Source organism: Lepidochelys olivacea, assembly GCF_965140295.1.
Source record: "Lepidochelys olivacea isolate rLepOli2 genome assembly, chromosome: 1".
In the NCBI taxonomy this organism is placed as follows: Eukaryota; Metazoa; Chordata; order Testudines; family Cheloniidae; genus Lepidochelys; species Lepidochelys olivacea.
The window spans coordinates 330,432,432-330,458,524 of NC_140411.1; the positions used below are offsets into that span (position 1 = coordinate 330,432,432).

The 26,093-nt window shown below is 41.5% G+C and overlaps 1 protein-coding gene across 2 annotated transcripts in view; it reads left to right on the forward strand.

Moving 5' to 3' along the window:
- RSBN1L (round spermatid basic protein 1 like) overlaps positions 1–26,093 on the forward strand; it is a 94,521-nt gene that overhangs the window by 52,196 nt on the left and 16,232 nt on the right. For both annotated transcript variants that reach the window (XM_084616658.1, XM_084616659.1), the window contains 3 exons: positions 16,241–16,378; positions 17,749–17,891; positions 19,068–19,235. In XM_084616658.1, the coding sequence (XP_084472784.1) occupies positions 16,241–16,378; positions 17,749–17,891; positions 19,068–19,235 (449 nt within the window). The remainder of the gene's footprint in view (positions 1–16,240; positions 16,379–17,748; positions 17,892–19,067; positions 19,236–26,093) is intronic.

Here is a 26,093-nt window from a genome sequence, read left to right on the forward strand (position 1 = left end):
CATAATCTTTAATTCCTGGAGACTTCCGTGCAATCCTGGAAAATTGGCAAGCCTACTTGTGATTGAACTAAAATATATATAGAGAGCAACATCCAAGCTTGATGGAAAGATTCCATGTGATGGAAATTCTAACTGCATCCCTTGGTAGGCTTTTCAATAATTAATCTCATGAAAGATTTGTCTTATTTCTAAAGAATGTTTTGAGAGTCTACCTGCAACCATTGGTTCTTGTTATGCATTTGTTTACCATATTGAAGAGCCTTCTAGAATTTAATGGTCTCATAGACCATGATCAAATTGCCTCTTAACCCTCTCTTTGCTAAGCTAATAGTTCCTTAAATTTCTCATGGTCAGGCATATTTTCTGTACTGTGAATCAGCTTTTTTGAACACCCTCTCCAGTTTTTCAACATCCTTTTTTCTGGTAGTGGTCTTACTAATGCCATATACAGAGGTATTAATTACCTTCCTACTCCTACTTGATATTCCCTAGTTTATACATCGAAGGGTCATGTTAGCTGTTTTAGCCAGTGTTACATTGGAGGCTCATGTTAACTTGGTTGTAGATGATAACCCTGAAATCCTTTTAGGAGTTTTTGCTTTCTGTTGTACAAATTCCCCATCCTGTAAGTGTGGACTATACTTTTGTTACTTGATTTATGATTGCACTTAGCTGTACCAAAATGAACTTCGCTCGTTTGCATCCTATCTTACCAAGCAATCTAGATGATACTGTATAACAATCTCTTTATTTACTATCCCACCAATCTGTCATCTGCAGAGTTTAACTCAAAGCAGTGGTTTTGTTTCCCAGATTATTAATACAAATATTGAATAGCATTAGGCAGAGAATCAGTCTACATGAAACTGTACTAGAAGCAGCCATGTGCAGACTCCTGTTGATTTCCTCAGTGACAATTATATTTTGAGATCTCTTGAGCTAATTATAATCCAATTAATATATGCCATGTTGATTTTTGTATAATGCTAAGTTTTAGTAATATCAATTCAAATACCTTTTAGAAGTCTAAATATATTATGTTAACACAGCTGGCTACATTTCTCAACCAGACTTCATAAACTTGTGAAGTTGATTTGACAAGATATATTTTCCATGCAAGCATGTTGATTGGCATTAAAGATTGGAAATATTGTTTTTTATTGCTGAGTCCCTTAGTAGTAGTTACATTATTTTTTTAAAATCCATCCCAGCTAAGATAACAGGCATATAATTACCTGGATCATCTTGTTCATCCACTGGCTTTCTTTCCCCTTCTCTTCCTGCCATTCCCAATTCACATGTAGAGTTTCAGGATAGCAGGCTCTAGAAAGTCTGATGCATTCATGCTCTATCTTCCCCAGCAGTGGCTAGCCAAGCAGCGCTCTTATCACAGAGGTAAGCAGCAATGGTAAAGGGAGACAGAGGGAGCTGTGCTATATAGTAGAGCTGGTCGGATATTTTTTGACAAAATAATGTTTATCAGAAAATGCAAAATTGTCAAAACCAAAACTTTTCACAGGAAAGAGTTGGTTTCAATCAATTTTCTGTTTCTGAAACGTTTTCCAATTGTCAAAAATTCCATTTGGACATATTTTTGAAATTAAAAAAAAATTTTTTTTTGGTTTGAAATTACTTTTCCACTTGAAATGTAAGTTAATTTATAGTAAAAAAAAAGTAAAACAACATTTAAAAACCTGAAATAAAAGTAAATGTTTTAAAATTATAAAACAAAAAGTTTTGATTGTTAATCTGAAATTTTTTTTTTTTTTGATTTGCAAAACTCAGCTTTTTTTTTTTTTTCTTCCCCATCCCAGTACAGGATGTGAAAATTTTTCAAAATCTTAAAATCTTGTGGGTTGGGGAAACCATCAACTGTGTTGCATATTGACCAGCTATCAAATGAAGTGAAAGGGTGCAGTAGGAGGGCTACCCTGTAAAGTATACGAGCTAGATTAGGGTGAGAACCAAGATCTCGGTGAAGACTAAGGGAAACGAGTTGTTACTGAGTCAGCTCTGCAGAGCTTAGAAGAGGTGGCAGCGAAGACCTGATGCCTGCTGCACTCCTTACCCCACCACTTCCTGAACAATGCCATGACAGCAGACAGTTGTAAATTTTAAGTGAGGAGACAGGAAGTCCAGAAGATAGGCAGTGACAAGTGTAAGTGCACGGCTTATGCCGTTTAGCACTGAAGTTCAAAGCTACTATTCCTGCAACTCTTTGGTCTCCTAACACATTTTACCCAAGTGCAACTGGAGTACAAACAGTGGTCCGGATTTTCCAGAAGTACTTAATTCCAGTTCAGCTTTTGCATTAAATTGTGTTTGCAGCCTAAAGTAGTCTGACTGCACCACTTTCCTCCTCCTTTTGTATTTTGACTTCCTGGTTTTAAAGTTGAAATCTTAAAACAGAAAAATCAAGGATTTTAAAATATAAAGTTCTCACAGCAACATACTGGGGTTGGGTGAGATTTGTAAAGTGCACTAACATGCTGTTTGCTGGCTGCCCTGTGTAGACCCAACTGGCATGCTCTAAACGGTACCTAGTTTGCGTTAATGTAGTCTTCTTTCACATAGACTGTTAATGCAAAGTGGTACCCTTTTAAAGCGCACCAGCAGGATTTCCAGTGTGGCAGTCCCGGATGCTTTACAAGTCACACCCTTCTAGTGCTCTGCTGGCATCATGGAGGCAAGCCCACTGTAGTTTAGGGCTTGAAAAATGTATCAAATGAATGCCAGAGGACTGAACCTGCTAAACTAAACCCAAAGTGTGGTTGTGACTTGCCCTAATCCAAAATTAGCTTCTATCACCCGTCCACCCCCAATTTGGAAAAGAAAAGCACAAAAGTATTTAAATCACATACACTATGTGATTTACTTTAAAAATGCTTACAAATAAAGTCCACACATTGTCCAAAATGAACTTTGTAATTCTGTATTGAGCCCCCAGAATAACTGTTTAGTGTTTGCCTTTTAGATACCAATACAGTTTTACCAAATTAATTTGCTTTTTAAAGCCTTGGACTGTTCTGAAGTCTTTTTTAAACTAATCAGACTGTGCCAAATACACACTTTGATTGGTGCTACACTGACTATAGAAATGGGTGTTACTAAAAAACTGACAATTTTGATTTTAACTATCCTGTCTGATGATTTTACTTCCACAATTTTATACCACTTCCATGCAGTAAACTCTGGCACAACTTCCTTTACAAACAGATTTGGGGTAGACATTTGTATCTTCAATTTTAAATAGTAGACATTATGTTCTGTCTGTCACCTCTTCTTCTGCTGGACTCTCCCTATGGGCTTGGCTACACTTGCGAGTTACAGCGCAATAAAGAAGCCCTGTGCGCACTAGCTCACTACCTGTCCACATTGGCAAGGCACGTAGAGCACTCTGATTCCGCGGCTACGACGCTGCTGGTACTCCACCTTGGCAAGTGGAATAATGTTTGCTGCGCCCGCGCTGGAGCGCTGCAGCGCCAGTGTGAATGAGGTGTTGCTTTACTGCGCTCTGAATTTACAAGACAGCATGCTGACATGCTCTCAGCCCTCGAAAAACCCACTCTCTCTCCCCCACATCTACACAACACACTCACTGTCACACTCTACCCCACCCCACCCCCATTTGAAAAGCACATTGCAGCCACTTGCATTCTGGGATAGCTGTCCATAATGCACCTCTCCCAATGCCGCTGCAAGTGCCGCAAATGTGGCCCCACCAGTGCGCTTGAAGCTGTCAGTGTGGACAGACTGCAGCGCTTTCCCTACTGCGCTCTACAAAGGCTGGTTTAACTCAAAGCGCTCTGCATCTGCAAGTGTAGCCATGCCCTAAGTCTTGTGAATTTGGATTCAGTCATGCAGACTACATAATGGAAAGATTCCATAGCTGCTTTGAATATTATCTTGATTTTTGTGCTTGTATGGTTCCAGTTCTCTGTTTAACTGTAACAAGCAAGATTTTCCCTGGCACTGTGACAATGGAGCTATCAGCCTGTGATCTGTCAAGTCTCTCAGAAACCTCCTTTCATTGTTTTTGTAAGCTTATTAACTTTGTGTATAGTCCCTTAAACAGCATGAAGAAAAGGAGGACCTGTGGCACCTTAGAGACCAACCAATTCATTAGAGCATAAGCTTTCGTGAGCTACAGCTCACTTCCTCAGATGCATATCGTGGAAACTGCAGCAGGCTTTTGCCAGGCTTTTTCCACGATATGCATCTGAGGAAGTGAGCTGTAGCTCACGAAAGCTTATGCTCTAATGAATTGGTTGGTCTCTAAGGTGCCACAGGTCCTCCTTTTCTTTTTGCGAATACAGACTAACACGGCTGCTACTCTGAAACCTGTCATTAAACAGCATGCTATATTTTGATCAGTTACCATACTTATACTCCGTGCAGATTTGAAATATAGGGTAATTTATAGCAAATGTAGAGACATAATTCTGTTTAGGTTCTTGAGATTTCATTCATCATTATGGTATCTGGGAGTTCACAATATCGTCATAAATTTAGGCATTAATCCTTCTTTTTCAATACCAACCATAATGTTAAATGAAGGAGATAGTGAAAAGAATTTTTCAAAGTTGCACAGTGTGTATGAAGACTGTTTGCTATCGCTACCTTCTCAATAAGGTTTCACTTTATTTTGTTGTCTGAGCAAATAACAAAGATCTTGTCATACTTTTATCTGCATTCTTGAATGACATCTTCAGCTACTTTGATCAGGACAAAATATGTTGCTGTTTGCCTTTCTGACTAGAATAAATAAAATTAGGGAGGAATTCATTCTTCCCTTATATGGATGTTTATAGCTATTATCCAGTCATTTATCTTGTTTGACCAACTGTCTTGTATTAATGTCGTTGATTCTTTTTAGTTTTGTTTATTTTTTTTCTCCACTACTTCACTTGCAATGACTAATAGTGGACCTACACATTTTTAAATCTGTCTGGAGGAGTATATCCAGGTTTGAGTGGTGCAGTCATTCCTTTAAATTTCTCCTCTTGTACTACACTGAAAGTGTAAAAATTCATGATTTTCTTGGTTTTTATGGCATAATTGCCAGTTGATCTTTGCACAAACTTATGAAGAGAGCTGGTTGAAGAGCTTTTCTGGAAGATGTGGAATAGGGCCTTCAATTATCAGTTTCATTTTGATGCCATACTGTTACAGAAAATGTCTCACTCATGTTCTCTTCCATTTCACTAGACAACACTTTACTCAGTTGCACATGTGATCTTAAAAAAGAATCCAAATAAACTGATTTTCTTCATTTCTCGGTGAACATGAATCCTTTTTCTTGCTGCTTAACAACTCCTGAAAATATTTTACCTTGGAATGGCTATTGGTTTTCATTCCTTAAGTCTAGTCACTTGTTTTTTTTAACTTTTGGGTCTATTGAGATAGAAATTCATGCTGGTATTCGGTAATCAATCGTTTGCAATATTGATCGGTGTTGGGGCAGCCTCAGAGAACTCTTCCACTCAAGAATTCAGTTAGGCTCTGGTCTCGTCACTCAGGTTCTTATATTTGGCATACAGCAAAGCAATTCTAAATTGATCAGACTCAGATGTGGATGTGTGGTGGACCTGTGCCACCCCCTAAAGTTACACAGCAAACCTCTTCCTTCATATACATTTTGCACATGACATTGCATGTACTACACATTGCATCACACATTTTGGGGTTGGCTTGGTCGCTCTGTAGAGCATGCAGCGTTCACATACTGTGCATGCACAACTTACGCTTTACCTCATCTTACATTTCAGGCTTATTTTGTCCATTGTAAATGGTTCCCTGGGTGTTCGCTCTTACTTGAGGTATGTCTACGCTTAAAACACCGCAACAGCACGGCTTCACTGCTGGCAAATACGCTGCTGTAGCATGTCAGGGTAGATGCTACCTTTACCGATTGGGGGATGGGGAGTAGGGGGGGTTCTCCTATTGGTACAGGTAATCCGCTTCGCCAAGAGGCGATAGCTAGGTGGGCAGAAGAGTTCTTCCATCAATTTGGCGCTGTCTATACTAGAAAATCGGGTTGGCTTAACTATGCTGTTCAGGGGTGTGGATTTTTCACATCACTGAGCCACATAGTTATGCTGACCTAATTATCTGGTGTAGACCAGACCTCAGTTAGTAAAGACATTCTGTTTCCAGCCTGCTGATCCATTTACTTCTCTAATCCTGTCTCCCAAGAAATGAGGCCTCACCCGTGTCCAATAACTCGTGTCAAGCCAGGGTTACATTCCACTGCTTTTGTTTTTCTTTTTAATATTAGCATTTGTTTTATTTGTATTTTTGTTTTTTGTTCTTTTTTAAAGTATACTATTTAGCAACACATTTTGAAGATTATAGTAGTTGTAATTATTTGAATTACTATTAATAGTAGTCTTAAAGTACTATCCGGGGGTGTAAACTAATCTCCTCTGATATAGCCTACTTGGGTATAATTTTACATTGCAAGCTTGCTTTGTATTCAAAGCATTTTTTTATTTTAATTTTGCTTTTATTAATTATAAAATTGGTATAACTATTTTAAAATATGCATTACCATAGGAAATGTAGGTGTGAAACAGAACATAGGCTAAATAAAATAACACTCCTTGGGGTCATGCCAGAAATGGTCTTTTTTAGCCACCACACAATTCTTGTTAATAGCATAGGCAGTTTTTACTTTACCAGCATCCCAGTGTCTCAACTGTACTGTGTAGTTTAGAGACTGTTCCCCCAGAGTAAACCCACATGCTGGCTGCTCCTGTCTGTGAGACATTACACCTGCACGGGTGAACATCAGGACAAGTCTGAGGCTTTCCAGACCTTGTATTGTCTTGGAACAGTATTCGAGGAGAGAAAACAATGTTTTTTTTACGCTGTATGGGCTTCAGTGGTTTTACGTTTAACTTTATGGTATTGGACTTAAAAAAAAATTATTCTGTACCAACTGGTGTTTTTTGTTTTTTTTTGTATTACATTTTTAACTTTTTTTGTGGTGATAAGAGGTCAAGGTTTGTTTGCTCGCTATTAAGGCAGCTTTTACTTTGTGTAGTGTGTATTCTACACGTTATTAGGACACATTGTCTTAATTCCATACTTCCTGAAAAGCAGTTATAACATGTATTTTATAAGAATAACAAAGCTTTATTAATGAGCTCTTGGTTTTGTTTATGGATGCAGTACTTTTGGTGCTATTTTTTATTGAAATGCTTGATTATGTTTTCACAGCATATTTGTTAGCTTGGTTTCAGGATAATATACTAATTTCACAAAAAGAAAAGGAGGACTTGTGGCACCTTAGAGACTAACAAATTTATTTGAGCATAAGCTTTCGTGAGCTACAGCTCACTTCAGCGGATGCATTCAGTGGAAAATACAGTGGGGAGATTTATATTCACAGAGAACATGAAACAATGGGTGTTACCATACACACTCTAACGAGAGTGATCAGGTAAGATGAGCTATTACCAGCAGGAGAGACTGCTGAATTGGAATTAATTTGCGAACTGGATACAATTAACTTAGGCTTGAATAAAGACTGGAAGTGGATGGGTCATTACACAAAGTAAAACTATTTCCCCATGTTTATTCCCCCACCCCCACCCCCACCCCCACCCCCAGCTGTTCCTCAGGCCTTCTTGTCAACTGCTGGAAATGGCCCACCTTGATTATCACTACAAAAGGTTTCTTTCCCTCCCCCCCCCAACACCCCCGCTCCCCGCTTGCCTGCTGGTAATAGCGCATCTTACCTGATCACTCTCTCCTTACAGTGTGTATGGCAACACCCATTGTTTCATGTTCTCTGTGTATATAAATCTCCCCACTGTATTTTCCACTGAATGCATCCGATGAAGTGAACTGTAGCTCACAAAAGCTTATGCTCAAATAAATTTGTTAGTCTCTAAGGTGCCCCAAGTCCTCCTTTTCTTTTTGCAGATACAGACTAACGCGGCTATTACTCTGATACTAATTTCAAACAGTCCAGTTCCGTGCCTGTTTTATTAAGTTTATTTTGGTGTAGTTGCTCCCTATCTTGGCAGTCTTACACATTCTGTACATCTTTGTGTAGAAAGTTTTTAATGATTTTTAACTATGTTACCAAATCTTAGCGGGCACAGTTTTTTAGGTAACCTCACATTGGTGAAATTTAGTAACAATGACACAAGTAAACAGAACATTTTTGTTCAGTATTTTTAGTAGGTCTTAGCTCTAAACTATTTGGACCTGTTTCCAATTTCAGGCATTTTAGTCTCTTTTATTTACAAAACTCCACCATACAGTTTTTTTTATTCCCTTAGTAATATTTATTTTATGCCACAGTTAATTAAATCTTCTGGATAGAAATTTGAATGGTTGGAGGTTTTGTGTTTTGAATGGCCACTGCACCATTTAAAGTAGTTTTATTATTCATAATTAATAACCTGTTAAAGGAAAACAGAATTTGGATGGCACTGGTTGGGCTTCATTTCTTTATTTAAGAAGTAGAAGCAGTCAAACCATATAGAAATCTCTATTTCCTTTCTCGTGACTTTGACAAAAAAGTCCATAGTCTAGTAATTCAAATCAAATAGTCACTGTGTACTTGCAGTGTCATTTACAATTGATTATTTATAGACACATTCATCAGGAAGAGCCCATTTCCTCCAGAATGGCTATGAACACTTCTAATGGGGAAAAAACATAGTGGTGCTAATTGTCATCACCTGACCTCTCCTTTGCACAATTTGTTTTATTACTAAGGGTTTCCACAAAAGTGATTGCACTGAGTTATACTACACCTCTACTCCGATATAACACGACCTGATGTAACACGGTAAAGCAGCACTTGGGGGGGGGGCAGGGCGCTGCGCGCTCCGGTGGATCAAAGCAAGTTCGATATAACGCGGTTTCACCTATAACATGGTAAGATTTTTTGGCTCCCGAGGACAGTGTTATATTGGGGTAGAGGTGTACTATAACTGGGTTTCATTATTAAACCAAGAATTCTCGTCTTTAACAATTTAATGTCCTCTTTAGTGCTTTTACTTTAACATTTTCACATTCCTCTACTGTTTAATTCCCTCTGAACTTTGCAGTGTTTATTTGTGCAAAAACTTTTTTGAAGTGACACATTTTTAGCTAATTTTTTGGTGGCTTTAAGTTGGGGGTTTTTTGCATTTATTTTTTAATGTAGTTCATTTTGCCTGCAACACTGTATTTAGTAAATATAGTCCTTGAAGTGTGGCATATTTTTGCTTTGGATTTGTACTAATAGGTAACAGACATTGGCTTTTTTGACCTTTTAGGAATTTGTTTTATTTAGTATGTCCAGTTAGTCATGTCAAGCCAGACCTACAGTCAGCAGCTTTCATGTTTATTACAATTAGAATGAGGCGTAATCACTCAGTTAATACAACACTGAGTGAAGACTGAAGAATATGATGAGTTAGCCATCTTTATATAGAACTATCATTGGATCCCTACCCACCTTCCAGAAATTTCTAGTTTCTGGCAACTAAATCCATTTACACTTCACAACTTCACCTGTTCCCTTCAGTATCCAGGGACAGTTGATTCTGTCCTCCAGCCACCCCTCTCTCCAAAAACCAGTTAACCTCTCCATCTATTCTCCCTATCATCCAGGCTTCTAACAGTAACAACTTCCTTATTGTTTCCTAAGACTTTCTGATTGTTTTCCCTTTGTAGATTAAATCTTTCATTTTAATACTTGAATTAAAAAGGTGAATGTGTCAGGTATTAAACTTTCAAACATTATGTTTCTGTAGCTATTTAATGGCATAAATTCACAATAAAGGAATGTTTGCCAGATTTTTTTTTTTTAAAAACCTTGATAAACTCTCTCACATCCTCTGTGCTGTCCACTGTGTCCATTTACCCCTCTTTCAACCCAGTGCTTGCATAATCTACTCTCCCTGATGTGTGAGACTGTACCATTTAGTTAAAGCTGTGGATTACTTTGGGTACATCATAAAAAAAATTTGAGTCCATCTCCTTCTAACTTTACTAGCATAAATTTTTGGTTTATATAAACATTTGGTGATTCGAAGGTCTCATTTAAGCCTCCACTCATTTGTCACTCAGTGATCAGCAGGTGTTCTGAAGACTAGGTTCCTTCTACCGGTCTGGAACACACTTGTTAGACAAGTCTAATTTCTAGGAAGAGCAAGATATTCAACTCTGCAGTATGGCTTATTTAGTGTTATTTTGTGGGATTGCTTCTGCTGGTTCTCTTCTGTCCTTGTTCTTATAAATCTAATAGTCTGTTTAGATGCGAGTGAGTTGTGTATAATTAACTATTTTCTACTCTGTTTTTCCTTTTTTCCTTTTACTCTGAATGTAGGATCATGGTAGATGATACGCCATGAGATGTCCCTCTTTGGCTACTCTGTGTTCTAATCCATCTACTTTCTCATTTGTTTTGATGTGATCAAGTTTTGTTTAATACCAATAGGTCTTTCACTCCAGGATTTGGTTCCTCTTAAAGTTTGTGGTTCTGGTTCCCTACTTAACAGTGCTCCTCAGTCTTTGTCTTGTTCTATGCCTAAGTATTGTTTGTTCATATAACATGCAGCAACATTGTGTGTGAGTTTGCGCATGTATGCAGTAAAATTAAGTGTTCATGAAGCAATGAATGCTGTGTTTTTTTCTGGTTCCTTGTAAGTCATGCTAACCCTTTATGCCCCTTTGAATACTGTTCTTACTGGGTAGTCTGCTTTCATTATGAGTTTCTTTCTTATTTATTGTTTAATTGTTGAGCAGCGTGTCTGCTAATGAAGACTTTTTTCTCTTAATGTTGATTCTTTAACTTCTCTCCCCTTCAGAGTCCAATACTTGCTATTTCCTTTCCTATTGCATAACTTCTATAAAAGTATAGTCTGTCAATGGTTGTCTATAAAGTAAAAACTAGAAACCTCATTAATACCTTCTGAATGTTAGTTTGAATTTGAATAATTTTATGCTTTTATGATAGGGAGCAGAGAGGAAAAGGGGAAAAGAGAATTACTGAAAACCATTGACTGAAATGTAAATCTTTAAAATATAAAAGTATAAATCTCTTTGGGAAGATCATTTACTCCAGTCATCGCTTCTAATTGAGTGTTTTTGATTGATAGGAAATGTAGGAGGAAGAAAAAAAAACTTGTAACAAATAAACTCCCACCAGTCACCCACCCAAAAGTTCTGGATCTGAAAGCTTCTCTCTACCCTGGGGTGGAATCTCATGTTCTGGTCTCTATCTGCCCCCAGTGGGTTTGTCTATATGGGGACACTCAGGAAGTTAATACAAATCAGCTAAAGGTGTGACGTTAATACACATTGTGCAAGGTGTGTTAAATCCCCTTTTTATGCTGTCATTCAAGAGTAAAGTGGCCTTAGTTTGCTGTAGCTTAAACCTCTTTTGTGGAGGATTAAGCTACAGTGAACTGAGGGCTTGTCTGTGCTTGAAATTTGTTGTGGATTAATTTATTTTTTTTGTTAAATGCCTTGTATCCACAAGCGTTTCTTGCTGTTGTTGCAAATCATCTGGCATTTTCATGTGTATTGTTAAACCCACTTTGAAGATGGGTTCACTGAGATGCAGGAGGAGTTTACTTTCAGCAAAGTAGGTATGAGTGCATCTTCATCCCAAAACAATGGTTGCACAACTGCTAAGTCATCCTGCTGGTATACCACACTTTGCTGGCTATCTGCTCATCCTTTCTGTTTACTTGTGTGCCCGCCGCTGCTCAAGGGACATCCTGACCAAATATCACCTGCCTGTTTTAAATGCTGGCACACAACCAGGTTCTGTCTTCCGTAATTCCAGCTGCTGTGGAGTTCACAAACCTCTGTCATGCTCCTGATTATTGATCAGTCATCCTCATTCTTTACTGTGGTCCTGTGCTGAGATTGCGGACTTCATTGCCCTCTAGGGAGAGGTGTGTGATCAGGCACATCTGAACAGCAGTTGTTCAGCACAGGTGTAAAAGCGGCTATCCTGACAAATGCAAGATGGGGGCACAACTGTGACACTCTCCAGTGTTGCAGTAAGGCACAAGTTCACCTATAATGTTTGGTGATTCTTCATATGTTATCACTGATGTGAGACTCCATCATCATCAAGGCAAAGGAGCTCCAGCTGGAGTATAGAACTGCTAAGTACTATGGGACCTCAGGGAAAGCTAGCACAGTGTACTGGTACTATGAGGAGCTGGACCATGTTTGCTAGAGATTGCACTACTCAGCCATAGCATGGACTTTCTGACTGATCCTCCAAACCAGGATCTAATCTATCCAGTGAACTCTAGGGCAGACACAGCTGCAGAGATTCAGGAGCATCCCAAATCACAGCTGGAGGATCAATCTAAACCACAGGCACAGATCCAAATTGTGGAGGGGACCAATTCTAGTGAGTGTGGAATGACGTGTTTCAATAACACTTTAAGGCAGGAGTGTGAGGGGTTTGAACAGTTTATTTCCAGGTACTGTAAAGGGTACCACAATGTTGGTCTAACTTCTCTCTGCCTGCCCCACACCTGCTACTCAGTGATGGCCATACCAGAGACTGTACAAACTCTCCATGCCTTTTTTCTATAAGCAAAAACACAAGTGCTGCTTAAGCTTGCCATGTACTGTCCCACACCTCCTTATGATGGTGCTTATTGGTTTCTCTGCTGCCTCCCCAATCCCTTTTCTCTTACATAATGGCAACACTGCCTGGTTAACCCACGAGACTATTTGAAGAAAGGCATCAAATACAAAGAAGAAACAAAATCATGGTCCACAGTTTCGTGAATGTCCTCATTTTTGAGTGAATGCGAGTTATGTTACCTTGCCCAAATCATGGTACAGACATTTTCATAGAAAGATTTTAAGACATTTAACTAAAAGGGACATGAATTATTTTGTTTCAGAGTTCTGTTAATTTTGCAGTGCACTTTATGCTGATCATGGATGTTAAATATCAATTTAAGGCACGAACAGTGCTCTGATTTGGCAGGGAGATTGCAGAGCAATGCAGCTATCTCAGCACTGCCCATAGAGCTTGTTTCCCTTCCACTTCTGCACCAACTCTAGGGGAATTATCCTAGCAAACACCAGCATAGCATATCTTTCAAATTTGTTCAATATCTTCTCAACAAATCCTTTTCTCTCTTTTGGGGATGTGCATCAGGGTAACTTCCTCCAAAGTATGAACAGCCTGCAGAAGTACATGTGCAATTACTAGTCTGCCACTGCTCCCCTCACTCCCAGACCTACTGCTATTCTGTCAGCAAGCTGCGGAGGAACACATTCAGTTATTAGCAAGTACCCCCTTTAGCTAGCCACTTCCCCATCACTCATAGTCCACCTGGAATATACTATCCTGAATCCCAAACTGGCAGAACAGACACCTCCTCTCGCTATCCCCTCACACCACAGGCTCAAGGGACCCTATACAAAGGGGGAAGACTGCAAACATCTTACCATCTCCAACCTCATTGAGGACTGGGAAGAGCCTATGGGAATGGAATTTCAAAATCAATGAAAAAGCAACATTTTATCTATGTTGGCATGGAGACTACAGTTTGGACAATAATTTGTCCATTGTCCTCTCTTTCCCTATAGCACCCACGGGGAGGGGGAGTGAGAGGGTGGGAAGGTCAGAGAAATGGGTAGCACATCCGACACAGGTAATGGAGAGGTAAAGAAACCTCCTGGAGCACATGGTCTTCAAACCTGAATTTGCACAGCTTTATGAATTTGAATATATTATTTTTACTGCTCACAATGTTCAATTTGGTGTATTCATTCCTATTGAAATATTGAAAATGTGTTTGATGCAAGACTCAATCATCATGAATGGATTCATTCAAATGTGCAGCATCATGATCACAATATCCACGCATGCACAATAAATACATAAACCCCCATCTACATTTCAAGCATTATAATGCAACAGTTCTCACAATATCTTAAAAACTCAACAAGAAATGTGGTAATATACACACAAAGTATGATTAAGTCCTTGCACCAGTAGACATATTCAAGAAGACATATTCAGTAATGCTGATCAGTGCCTTATGCAAAAGTATGTGCATTTTTTACAAATGGCATCTAAACTCGAAGTATGAACACACTGCATCTCTTGCTCTGTGCCCTAGAGTAGTTACATCTTTTTGCAGAGGCCTCCAATCTGGCTGTTCAAAACATTTGCCAAGTCTGGCCACCTGTTGCTAAGCCAGGCAAGCAAAGGGTAAGCCAAGTCTCCCAGAATGAGTGGTGGAATGGCATTGCCAACAAGGTCCATTGATACTGTTGATGCAAAAGTTCCGTTGGTCAATGGAGAAAACATTCTAGACTTTCTGAAGATCCTGGTATCATGGACCTTTGTAGACCACCCCACATCAATACTGGTGAACTTTCCATGGTGATGAAACAGGCCTTGCAGCACCATGGGGGTGGGGGGGGGGGGGACTTTTCTGTTGATAGCCTCTAAGGCCTGATACGGAGGGTTAAGAATTGGCATGTGGGACCCATCAGTGGCTCCAGTATAAGTTGGGAACTCCAACAATACAAACCAATTAATTTCCTGTGCATTGTCCAGTCTTAAGATACGGTGGGATAGAACCTTCTCGATAATATTGCACACCTCTTTCAACAGCCCAGATAGCTGATCTACCAACAATGAACTGGCTAGCTACTGACCGGTTGTAGGTAGTAGGGTTGGCAAGCTTTCAGATGGTGATGGCAACACTCCTCTCTATGCCGAGGGCAGTTCTTACATAGGTATTCTTCTGCTGTAGCCCCTATGCGAACTCTACACAGCTTTCTAAGAAAGTGGCTTTTGACATCCTGAAATTCTGCTGCCACTCATGCTCATACCCAATCTGCAGTGCTATACTTTCCCACCAGTCAATACTTGTTGGCCACTCTCCAAAGGGGTGCTCCACCAAGGGAAGCTGCTCCAGGAAAAGTTATGGAAGTGTCGGCTTGATTTCAGCCTTCTCCTCCTCTGGTGGCCTTATCATCCCAGTTCTGAAGTCACTGCCCAACTTTAGATGTTAAAGCAGCTTGTTTATGTTCATCACAGTGTGGATTGTAGTGATCACAATGTATGCTGCATGTTGCATGACAGTGGTTTGAAAATGGCACTGGATGGCTCTGAAAACCCTAATGCATGATAGGATGAAATGAGGAATCATGGGAATTTAATTTGACACTAAACTCCAGAATTCTGTTGCCTTCCAATAAGTATCTGAGTGCTCAGCATGAAAAATCCCAGAATGCACAGAACACAGTGGCAGAGCAGTGTACCCTGGGATGTCTGCCCAGAATGCTGGTTGCTGATTTCGAAACATCACAGTGCCGTATGGGTGCAATGATATGGGGCAAAAGTACCTTAATCACAGGATAACAATGTGATGTGTGTGCACTGCTTGTGAAACACTTTTTGCAGATCACATAACGCAGATACACAAAACCCATGATAAGTTTCAAGTGTAGACGTGCTTTAGGCCACTTTACTCCTGAACGAGAAAATCCACCTGGGGGTTTAATGTGCTTTAACTTACACACATTTGGTTGATTTGCCTTAACTTTCTTGACAGTATCCATGTAGACATGGCCTTGGACTCACTTCTTTGCCCTTTTTCAGGTTTTAAGATGGTTTGTTTAATCTTCTTTCTTTCAATAGGTTCACCTCCTTTATACTGTTACACTCTCTCTAGCTTTCCCCTGCTTCATATTGATTTTACTTCTATTGCCTGTTTCTGTCTGCCTGTTCTGCTTTTTTTCGGGACTCTTTCTAGCCAGCTGTCATGAAATCATAACTTCAACTTTCCATCCTCTTTCTGTAAAAGGAGCATCACTCAAAACATCTTGCTGCTTGTTTGGATGTGCATAGTAATGAATATTTAACATCCTGTTAAATTCTGTCTTAACTTTACATAACTGTGAATCTTGCAACTTGCCAGAAATATCTTCTCTCTTTATTCTTTTGTATTTTAAATACATGTTTTCAAATGTAGTAAATGAGTTTTACATTCGAGCTACCTGCTACTTCAGCCAGCTGTTTTTTTCAAAATAATGGTTTCTTTTTTAATAATTGATAGTATATAATACAGTTGTTAATACTGTTTAATAAGGACTGTATAGAGTATTAATGTTAGTCACATGTTTTAGAGAAGACAGAAAGACAGGATGTGCACATGGCATTGATTTGTAAACTTTTGTTGAGTCCTAATGAACTCAATGTAACTCGTAATTGACTTTCATATTCTTCTTTTAGGTAAAAAGAACATACTCCCATGGTACATATAGAGCTGGCCCAATGAGACAGATCAGCTTGGTTGGAGCAGTGGATGAGGAAGTGGGAGATTACTTTCCAGAGTTCCTTGATATGTTGGAAGATTCACCTTTCTTAAAAGTAAGGGAAAGACGGGAAAGGGGAGATATTCTTCCAAATACTATATATCAGTGGTTTTCAACCTGTGGTCCACCCCTGGGGATCTGCAGACTATGTCTAAAATTTTCAAAGGGGTCTGTACCTCCATTTGAAATTTTTTAGGGGTCCACAAATTAAAAAAAGGTTGAAAACCACTGCTCTATATTAAAGTGAAAGAACTGTAATACTTATTGTCTCACAGGTCTGGTTGAACACCCATGTTGGCCATTCACCAGCTCCTGTTAAGGCATCCAGCCATTGAGTTTTCAGGGTTTTTAAGCCTCGAGATCTGAACAGAATCCAGTTGCTGTCCTTGACACATACTCAGGATGCAGATCTTCTCCCTGGCACCCACTCCTGAGAACTTTGACCATGTGGACTACTGTCCTGTCCCTGGAACTAGTGCTGGCTCCTCAGGCTTCCTCAGAACTTAATAACACCCTTTACCTGAACTCCACCTGAAGGTTTGGCCTTCTGGTTTATCTCTTCAGGGGGGCATGTGCTTAATACACACAGACAAGATTGCACAAGATTCTGAACTACTACTGCTCTTTCTTTAATAACACAAGAAATATACATATCTACACAAAAAATAACAAACCCTACATGCATTCCTTGTCTAGGTTACCTGCCCCTTCCAGAGCATTCTTTGGGCTAGGGTCAGGGTTGTCTGGGGCCATCCAGAGTCCTTCTGTTTGCAGTGCATGGCTTGGGTTCTGAACCATGGAGCTCTCTTGCGTCCCCGCCCCTCCCAGCTTGCTTCCTGTGACCTTGGCCAGACTGTCCCCTTTCCCAACCAAACTTCCTGTGGGTCTCCCTCAGTCTTCCCTTGTGAATCCTTTTATCACCTTTCAGTCCCTTAATCAGGTGACTGCTGGATCGACCTCAACAGGTGATCATGGACCCCTTTGCCAAGTGACTTCATTGCCAGGCAGTCTGTTTGCTGAGAAACCCGTTCTTCTAAGTGGAAGCCAATCTGTTACCTAGGATTTTTGTATTAGACTAAAGGACCATTTCGAGTTAATGACCCTCTGTTGTCAGTCCTGTGCCACTACCCATTGGAACTTCAGTCCAGCATGGAGGTAGAGGGGCAACAGAGAAGACTGTTTAGTCCCTGTATTCAGGATGGAGTTTTCATCTTGGTAAAGATAGATACAGAGAGTTTGTAATCTTCTGAATTGTTTAGAATTCATAAATTGTACAGACTGTTTCCCCAAGTCATCACACTTGCCTACATTCATTTATTTACCAGATCTGTTAACTTTTTTTTTTATTTTACCAAATAACTCTTTTTTTAAAATGTATTTGAAAATAACTCTCATCAAAATGTGGATTGTTATATTTCCCATTAGTGTACATTGCCGTGGGGGACGCTCTCTAGTCTAAAATTAGAAAGTCGTAAAGATAGCGATGATGGTCCCATCATGTGGGTACGTCCAGGAGAACAGATGATCCCTGTGGCTGACATGCCAAAGTCACCTTTCAAAAGGAAAAGGTATGTTGAGATTCTTAGCTTGGTGAGTTATCTGGTTAGTTGTCTTAACCTGTCCCTTATTCCACTTATCCCAATGGCTGTTGCTCTATTATAGCATAAATCTTATGTTTATGTAGCTTTTTACCCCCAAAGAAGAAACAAAATCACTTCTTAGTTTTTAAGTTCTTCTAGGAAGGAAATGTGTTTTTTGTAAGCATTTGTACACCACCTAGCATAATGATGTGCCAATCCTGACTGGAGCCTCTGGGCTTTTGTAATGAATACTAAAATAGTAATTTTACAAACCAGACCATCTTTTCTTCACTCTCCCTAAAATGCAGCTACCTTGAGGTAACAGCATAAAGCAAAATTAAACGTGTTTTGGGGAAAAAGTGAAGAATGCTATATCCATATGAATGCTGCAGGGCAAATTTTAAGTAGGCACCACACAGTTACTCAAATTTAAATTTGGCCAGGATACTGGTATTAACTCCCCTATTCTTAAGTGCTTATGGACCTTTAAGTGCCATCGGACCTTTAAAAACTACAAGTGACAAAGACTTCTGTCTCATCTGAAAGATGGGACCTCTAACAGTAGAAAGTCACCATAACATCATATTGGGGTACTGATTTAGATAATGACTCAAAACGAAGAGTGCTACCTACAGAATCAAACATAACTTCTTTTAGCATGTAGATTTTCCTTGTGGATTTCCCATCCAAATATTTTCCAGGTGGTTCCCCTAGTTTGTAGAATCTCAGATGTCCGCCTAATGTGATATGGTCTCTCACTATCAGCCTTAGACTAGCCATAGAATGATCATAGAGGATCTGTTCCACCTCACTGGTGTTTTCTCCTTTTACTCTAACATGTCTAACGAGTAGTCTTGCAGACCTTTTTCCTTTCCAGTGCTGAAATGTGGAACAGAGCTGTAATATACAACACTCAAATTGTTCAGTAGAAATGTAAACAAATGAATTTGAATGCACATATTATTACTTTTAGCATTTCATGAATGTTCCCTAAATTACTTTTGTACTTTAATCATCCTGTAATCTGGCCAAGATGTTCTTATTCTAATATATGTGCATGCTGGAGGAAGACATGGATCGTGTTGAATGTAGAAATCTATAAACTTGAGCATGGGGGAGTGTTAGGTTTTTAGTTGGTTTTTTTTTATTATTTTTTTTAAACAGAACTACCAATGAAATAAAAAACCTGCAATACCTACCTCGAACTAGTGAGCCCCGTGAAATGCTCTTTGAAGACAGGACACGAGCCCATGCAGATCACATAGGACAAGGTTTTGAACGACAGACTACAGCTGCTGTAGGAGTGTTAAAGGCTGTGCACTGTGGAGAGTGGTAGGTGTCAACTGGTTTAGTCTTGTTAGACCTTTGAAAAATACTTGCATGAATTTCCATTTATAGTTGCTAGAAGGATCATCAGCTAATATGTTAATCCAGTTACTAGTATGTTTTGGAAATAAGCCATAACTATTGAATAAACTATATTTTTCTTTTGTCTTGAGGAGCTAGGTATGCTGGGTACATTCTAATGTAGATACAACTTTGCAGTCTGGTGGAAACTAGAAAGAGGCCTCCCCGTCTCAGTAACAGCTTCAAAAATACAGTTGTGTAAATTGTAGCACTCAGACTTTTCTTGATGTTTGTGAACCAGTATAGTAGTGGTTTGCCTACATTTTTATCTGAACTGCACATAGAATCTTCTGGGAACATTTTTCTCTGTCTGTTTGGATAAAAACAAACATCACAATTCTGGTTCGAGGGAATGGTGGTTGTTTTAAGCCTGGTGGAAGTTGCATGGCATTTCTTTAGTGTCCCAAACAGTCTGAAACTCTTATATGTGATGCAGAGGATCAGCCCAGTTCAGCAGAAGCCATTTTTGCTTGCTTTATCAGAAAGAGAAGAAAGTGCATTTTAGCTGGGTTCTCTCATTGAACCGGAAAAGTGATAATTAGAGGGATTTTTTGGTCCTTTTAACTTCTGTCTCTGAGACTGGCATGTGGTGCTGTAGTACATTACCTTCTGTAATTCCCACTCAGTTACATAGGTGCTGGAACTAGGGGTTCTGGGGGTGCTGCCGCACTGCCGGGCTTAAAGTGGTTTCCATTATATACAGGGTTTACAGTTTGGTTCAATGGCTCTCAGCACCCCACTATAGAATTGTTCCAGCACCCCTGCTCAGTTATTGAGAACACCCTTGCTTTTTATAGTTTGATTGGCATGGTTACTGAGACAAGAATTCTGATATTGCATCAGAACCCAGACTTAATCCTTCTTTGGGTGAAATGGTGCAAATACGTGTAACAGTGCATGAACCAGAACTTGTCTGTAGGTCTGTAATAAAGAAATTCCCCACGGGAGGGAACTGGGTCATTCAAATGTGAACCTTTTTTTAAGCTTCAATGCCTGTAGTCTAGTTCCTGCAAATTCATGACCGTTCCACATTTGACTTGGAAATATTGGTACCGTTCTATTAACTCATTCATAGTTGTGGTAGTCTCCTTTATTGGTCACTTACAAGTTGGCATTTAGTGAAGCTGGATTTCTGTTGTCAAAAGGTTGGATTTCACTTATGGCAAACTTTTATATCAGGCAGAATTTGTGTACTTTCATATTCAAAGTTGAATGAAATTTTTTTTCGATCTTTCATTTTTTAGTTGTTGATCACTCTATAAACTCTGAGTATTGTTCTATACATATTGTCAAAGGCAAACAGATGGAAAATTACATTGATCCATAATTTATTCTGTGGTTAGTTCTGGACCAGTTCCAAAAAAGCACTGCTTGGTTCAGGGACCAGTGATGATTATTAGATGAAATAGCATCTGCACAATGAGGACTGACCATGAATATACTGTTGAAAAGATTGGCGTCTCCACATTCCATTGGAATAAAGCATGGATTTATAACCCTAGAACAGGGCCGGGCAAACTTTTTGGCCTGAGGGCTGCATCAGGTTTCAGAAATTGTATGGAGGGCCGGTTAGGGGAGACTGTGCCTCCCCAAACAGCCAGGCGTGACCCGGTCTCTGCCCTGGATTCCCCCCACCCACCCACCCACACACACTCACTCACACACACTCTTCTTGCCTCCTGACCCCCCTGGACTCCTGCCCCATCCAACCCCCCCGATGGCCCTCCCAGGACCTCTGCCCCACACACACACCCTGCTCCCTGTCCCCTGACTGCCCCCAGAATCCCCACCCTGACTGCCCCCCGTCACCCCATCCAACCCCTCCTCTCATTCCTGATTGTCCCCCTCTTCCCCCCGGACCCCTGCCCCATCCAACCACTCCTTCTCCCTGTCCCCTGACTGCCCCCCTGCTACCCCATCCAACCCCCCCTCCTTCCTGACTGCCCCCCCGGGACCCCTGCCCCCATTCAACACCCCTGTTCCCTGCCCTCTGACCACCCTCCCCTCCCCCCAACTCCCCTACCCTCTATCCAACCCCCCCGTTCCGCCCCCTTACCGCGCTGCCTGGAGGACCTGGCTGGAGCCCGCCACGCACAGCTCAGCTCAGAGCACCAGGTCAGGCCAGGCTCTGCAGCTGCACTGCCCCAGGAGCTCACTGCCCTAAGCATTGCGCCAGCGGTGCAGTGAGGTGAGGCTGTGGGGGACGGGGAATAGCAGGGGAGGTGCTGGGGAGTAGCCTCCAGGGCCAGGATCTCAGGGGCCGGGCAGGAGGGTCCTGTGGGCCGGATGTGGCCCGCAGGCTGTAGTTTGCCCACCTCTGCTCTAGAAAGACAAGAGATTGGACCATAAAATGTCATTCTATTATTTTTATTTATTTTGTTCAGTTTAAACATTTTAGTGGTAGATTGTTTCTAGCTCTGGCAGATGACTAACTTTTTATAGTGTCTGAAAATTTTTAACATTAACTTCCTGTTATATGCGGTAGCCAACTTTGATGTGCTTGCTGATGATCAGCTGATATCACAGCTGAAGTGAAATGCCTAGAAATAAGTGATTTTTAAAGCATGGTATCTTGTGGGCTGTGAAGTCTTAGGAACACTTTAGAATGACAGTACTTTTTGTTTTAATAAGAGTTGTTGGCCAGCTTCAATCTATTCAAAAACTGCAACTGATGCAGAATTCAGCAGTGCCCTTATTAAGCAATGTTTCCTTCCTTGAGCCTATTAAACCTGTGCTCTGCACTGTGCATGTGGTTTCCGAATTAATTTTAAGATTTTGATTTTTTACCTGTAAGCCCTAAAAGGCCTAGGATCTACCTGTGTAAGACCTTGCCTCTTTCCCTATAACATGATGCTTCAGTGGCAGGATTAGTGGAGGTACCTGTGCTTGGAGCCCTTTGGGTTGATCTACATAGCATTTTGGAGTGAGTCTCTCAGATCAGGTCAATAAACTTGGGCTGACATGATTTGCTGGATAGACAGTGCTTTGAGTTGCAGCTCAGTCTGGAACTTGGGCTCTGAAGCCCTCCTCCTCCCTACACCGCAGAGCCCGAATTGCAACTTCAAAGCACTATCTATACAGCAATTTTTAGAGCACTAGTGTCAGTCCCACTAATCCAAATCTGTCTGGGCTGGAGGCTTGCTCCAACAGTATGTGCAGACCGTACTCTTAGATAGTAGGGAGAGGGGTTGCTGGCAGAGCATTTTGGAATTTACTTCCTTCCTGAAGGAAGTCTGAGTTTGTTAGCCTTCAGGGTGTGCTGAAAGGCCCACATTTTCTCCTTTGCCTGTGAAGAATTGAGTGCGGGGTAGAGCTAGGCAGTGGTGATGGGGATTGTGTGTGGTGAGTGATTCATTTTAGTTATATTTGTTGTCACTATGTCTTTGAGTTGATTTGGGAATTTAGAATGTGTATTTTAGTGTATTTTTAAAAAACTGTCGAGGACCTAGAGCAAAAGATGGGTGCTCTTTTTTTGTTGTAGTTAGAACATATTTATCTTGATTTATACAAATCATGGGTAGTTAGTGATTGTGGAAGCAAAGAAAGTTTTAAAGGCATAGGACTAATGTTTGTTCTTACAATGACCTTTTGCCACCCTTTATTCAAACTCTCAAAAATACGCATTTGGTGAAATTCAACAAATCTACTTCATATGGTCCAGGAAAACCACTCTGAGGTCATGGGATCATGAGATTTGGAATGTCATGATGACAGCTTCTGCTGTCTCTTTACTGTGTGTTTAAAAAATTGTGTCCCAAAGGGCAAAAATCGATGTGCACAGAAATCTCAACTTGCATCTATCTGGCAAGGACAGGGGAATATGAACAGTAAAATACATAGTTATGCTATTCCAAAGTACAAAATGATACGTAAATTGCATGAATTTTTCTTTTTTTTATTTAAACGTATTGCAGCTTGCCTCTACCGCTTGGATGCGTTATAATGCTATATACAGCCATTTTTAGTAGAAATAATGTAAGTTTTTAGGTGTACATGTTTGTCCTCTATTCTGTAGTACAGCCAAGCTGGAATGTGATTGGAGAGAGGAAGAGCTCCTGCCCTGCAGAATACCTTTCAACTCAAGGGAAGGTACACAGGGCAGGAAGCTAAGAGACCATGGGATCTAAAGTCACCCTATCCTCACTGACTGCTATAGTACTCCTAAGGGCATTCTGCACCAAAAAATTAAAAATTCTTTGCACAATATTTTAAAATTCTGCAAGTTTTATTTGTCAATAAATAAATGCAGAGGCTCCAGCATGGCAGTGGGGAGCACAGGCCACTGGCCACACGAAGGTAGGCGATCACCCTGAAGCTCCTGCACCCCCAGGACACGGACTCAGTGGTGAAGCTGCACCCGACCCTGACATAGCACAAGGAAACACCCTTGGGCTCTTCCCCCTGCACCAGGTGTGGGGCAGGCAGACTCAACCAGGCAGGATCAAAGTGTGGAGGTGCTCAGTGTGGTTAGATCCAGGTGTGGGGTGAGAGGATTCTGTGTGGGACAGTCTGGGCACAGGCAGCTCAGTGGTGGGTCTAGGTGTGCAGGGATCTGGATGCACAGAGGCCCGTTGCGGGGGGAGGGTGTTCCAGGTGCAGGGGCAGTGGGACTCTGCAGGGGCTTCCAGGTGAAGGTGGTTGGGGCTCAGCGGGGGTTGGGAGGGGGGGGTCTGGATGCTGTGGGGAGTGGGGCTTGGGGGAGGCTCTGGGTGCAACTAGTTGAGGGTCAGTGGCATGGGGGTCTGGATCTGGGGGCTCAGGGTGGTGCAGGGGGTGGGGCATCAGGGTCGTGATTTGAGTGCAGGGAGCTCAGTGGGGGTGCAAGGGTGGGGGCCCAGAGGTAGGGGATCTGAGTCCAGGGCAGCTCCAGATGCAGGGGCTGAAGTTCAGTGGGGTGGGGTTCAGGTATGGAGGGCTAGGGGGGTTCTGGATGTACCGGGTGAGGCTTGGCAGGGTTGTTTGGATATGGGAGGTCCAGATGCACGGGGGTTGGAGGAGCAGCCCCCCGTACAGTGATCCCTCCCACCACAGCTGAGGAGCAATGGGCCCTGGCCCCTCCCCTGCTGTTCCCCCTCCCCTGCAGCCTCAGCTCGCCATGCTGCCAGTGCTCTGGGGCGACTGGGCTGCGAGCTCCTGCCGGGCTGCATGGCTGCAAGAGCCGCCTGCCTGCCCAGGTGCTGTAGACTGCGCGGTGGCGTGGCTGGCTCCGGCTGGGCAGCACGGCTACCAGTCCTGGCGCTCTGAGTGGCATGGTAAGGGGGCGGGGAGAGGGAGGGTTGGATAAGGGGCAGGGGGTCCCGGGGGACAGGGAGCAGGGAGGTTGAATGGGGGTGGGGTCCCGGGGGGGTGGTTAGGGGCGAGGGGTCCCAGGAGGGGGCGGTCAGAGGACAAGGAACAGGGCAGGTTGGATGGGCTGGAGGTTCTGAGGGGGACAGTCAGGGGGCGGGAAGTGGGAGGGGGCAGGCTGTTTGGGGAGGCACAGCCTTCCCTACCTGGCTCTCCATAGAGTTTTGGAACCCCAGTGTAGTCCTCAGGCCAAAAATTTTGCCCACCCCGATGTAGAGGATAACACTTGTTTCTCTAGCTCAATTGTTAGTCTGTACTCTGAATCTGAAGGACAAGAATTTGAACTCTTATGCTGACCCATGTGGTGGGGGGTCCTTATCAAAGCTGGCTGGAAAACAGCCTTTTCCTCTTGAAAAATTTAAAGTAAAAAAAAATTGTCATTAATTGGAAGGAAAGAAATCAAAAATTTTAGATTTTTTTTTTCAGGAGGGAAAAAAACATGAATTTTGGAAGAACCAAAACGGAAACTTTTTGTTGGCTCACTGGGCTACTGGCTCTTCTGGGCTGCCCAAGCAAGCCCACTATCCAGAGTTGCTGGAGAGTCATGCCGTGCTGGAGGAGTTCAGTGTGCTAAGCTACAAGACAGAATGGACTGATTTAAATTACCGTTTTTCGTGATAATTTAAATCATTAAACCTTAATTTAAATTATTTATTTTAATCTTGTTTTGCATTTGTAGTTTAAAGACAAGTTCATTTTCTTTGGTATAATCATTAAACGTAATGATTTCCAGCCTTTACAATATTACTTTTTGCTGAAGAGAGGATACACTGTGTCTATTTACATTTATTTAAGCAATTATATATCTCAACATTTATTAAGATTCTTAATTTTACATTTTTTTTATAAAATGGTGAATGACACATTTCTTGTTTACTAGGTGATAATTTTTTACTCATGATTTGTGTCAAGCTGCATTTGGATGGAAATTGTAATTCAGTTAAATGCACAGCATTTTAAAATAGTTTTTATTGGTTAAGTAAAATTGTCTTAAATGAATTGGATACATAAGAAAAAAATTAAGTTAATTTTAGAGAGGTTAGCCAGAGCTCGTCTCTCTCCGGGGTGGCAGGGAACCACACCGCCTGACTACCTTTGGGAATAGTTCTTGCAGGGAATTAGTCCGGCCATGGGAGTCTTCCTCTACGCCTCAGTGAAGGTAGAAATAAACACCGTGAGCCCAAGCCCTAGGTCAGGGCGGGGCACTGGTGAGTCAGGTGCTCAGGCCCTCAGGCAGGGGCTGAGCAATAACAGTTTATAATGGCAAGCCCAGGCCCTTGGTCAGGGCAGGGCAATGGTGAGTCAGGCGCTCAGGCAGGGGCTGAGCATTAACAGCATATAATGGCAAACCCAGGCCCTAGGTCAGGGCGAGGCAATGGTGAGTCAGGTGCTCAGGCCCTCAGGCAGGCGCTGAGCAACAACAGTATGTAGTAGCAA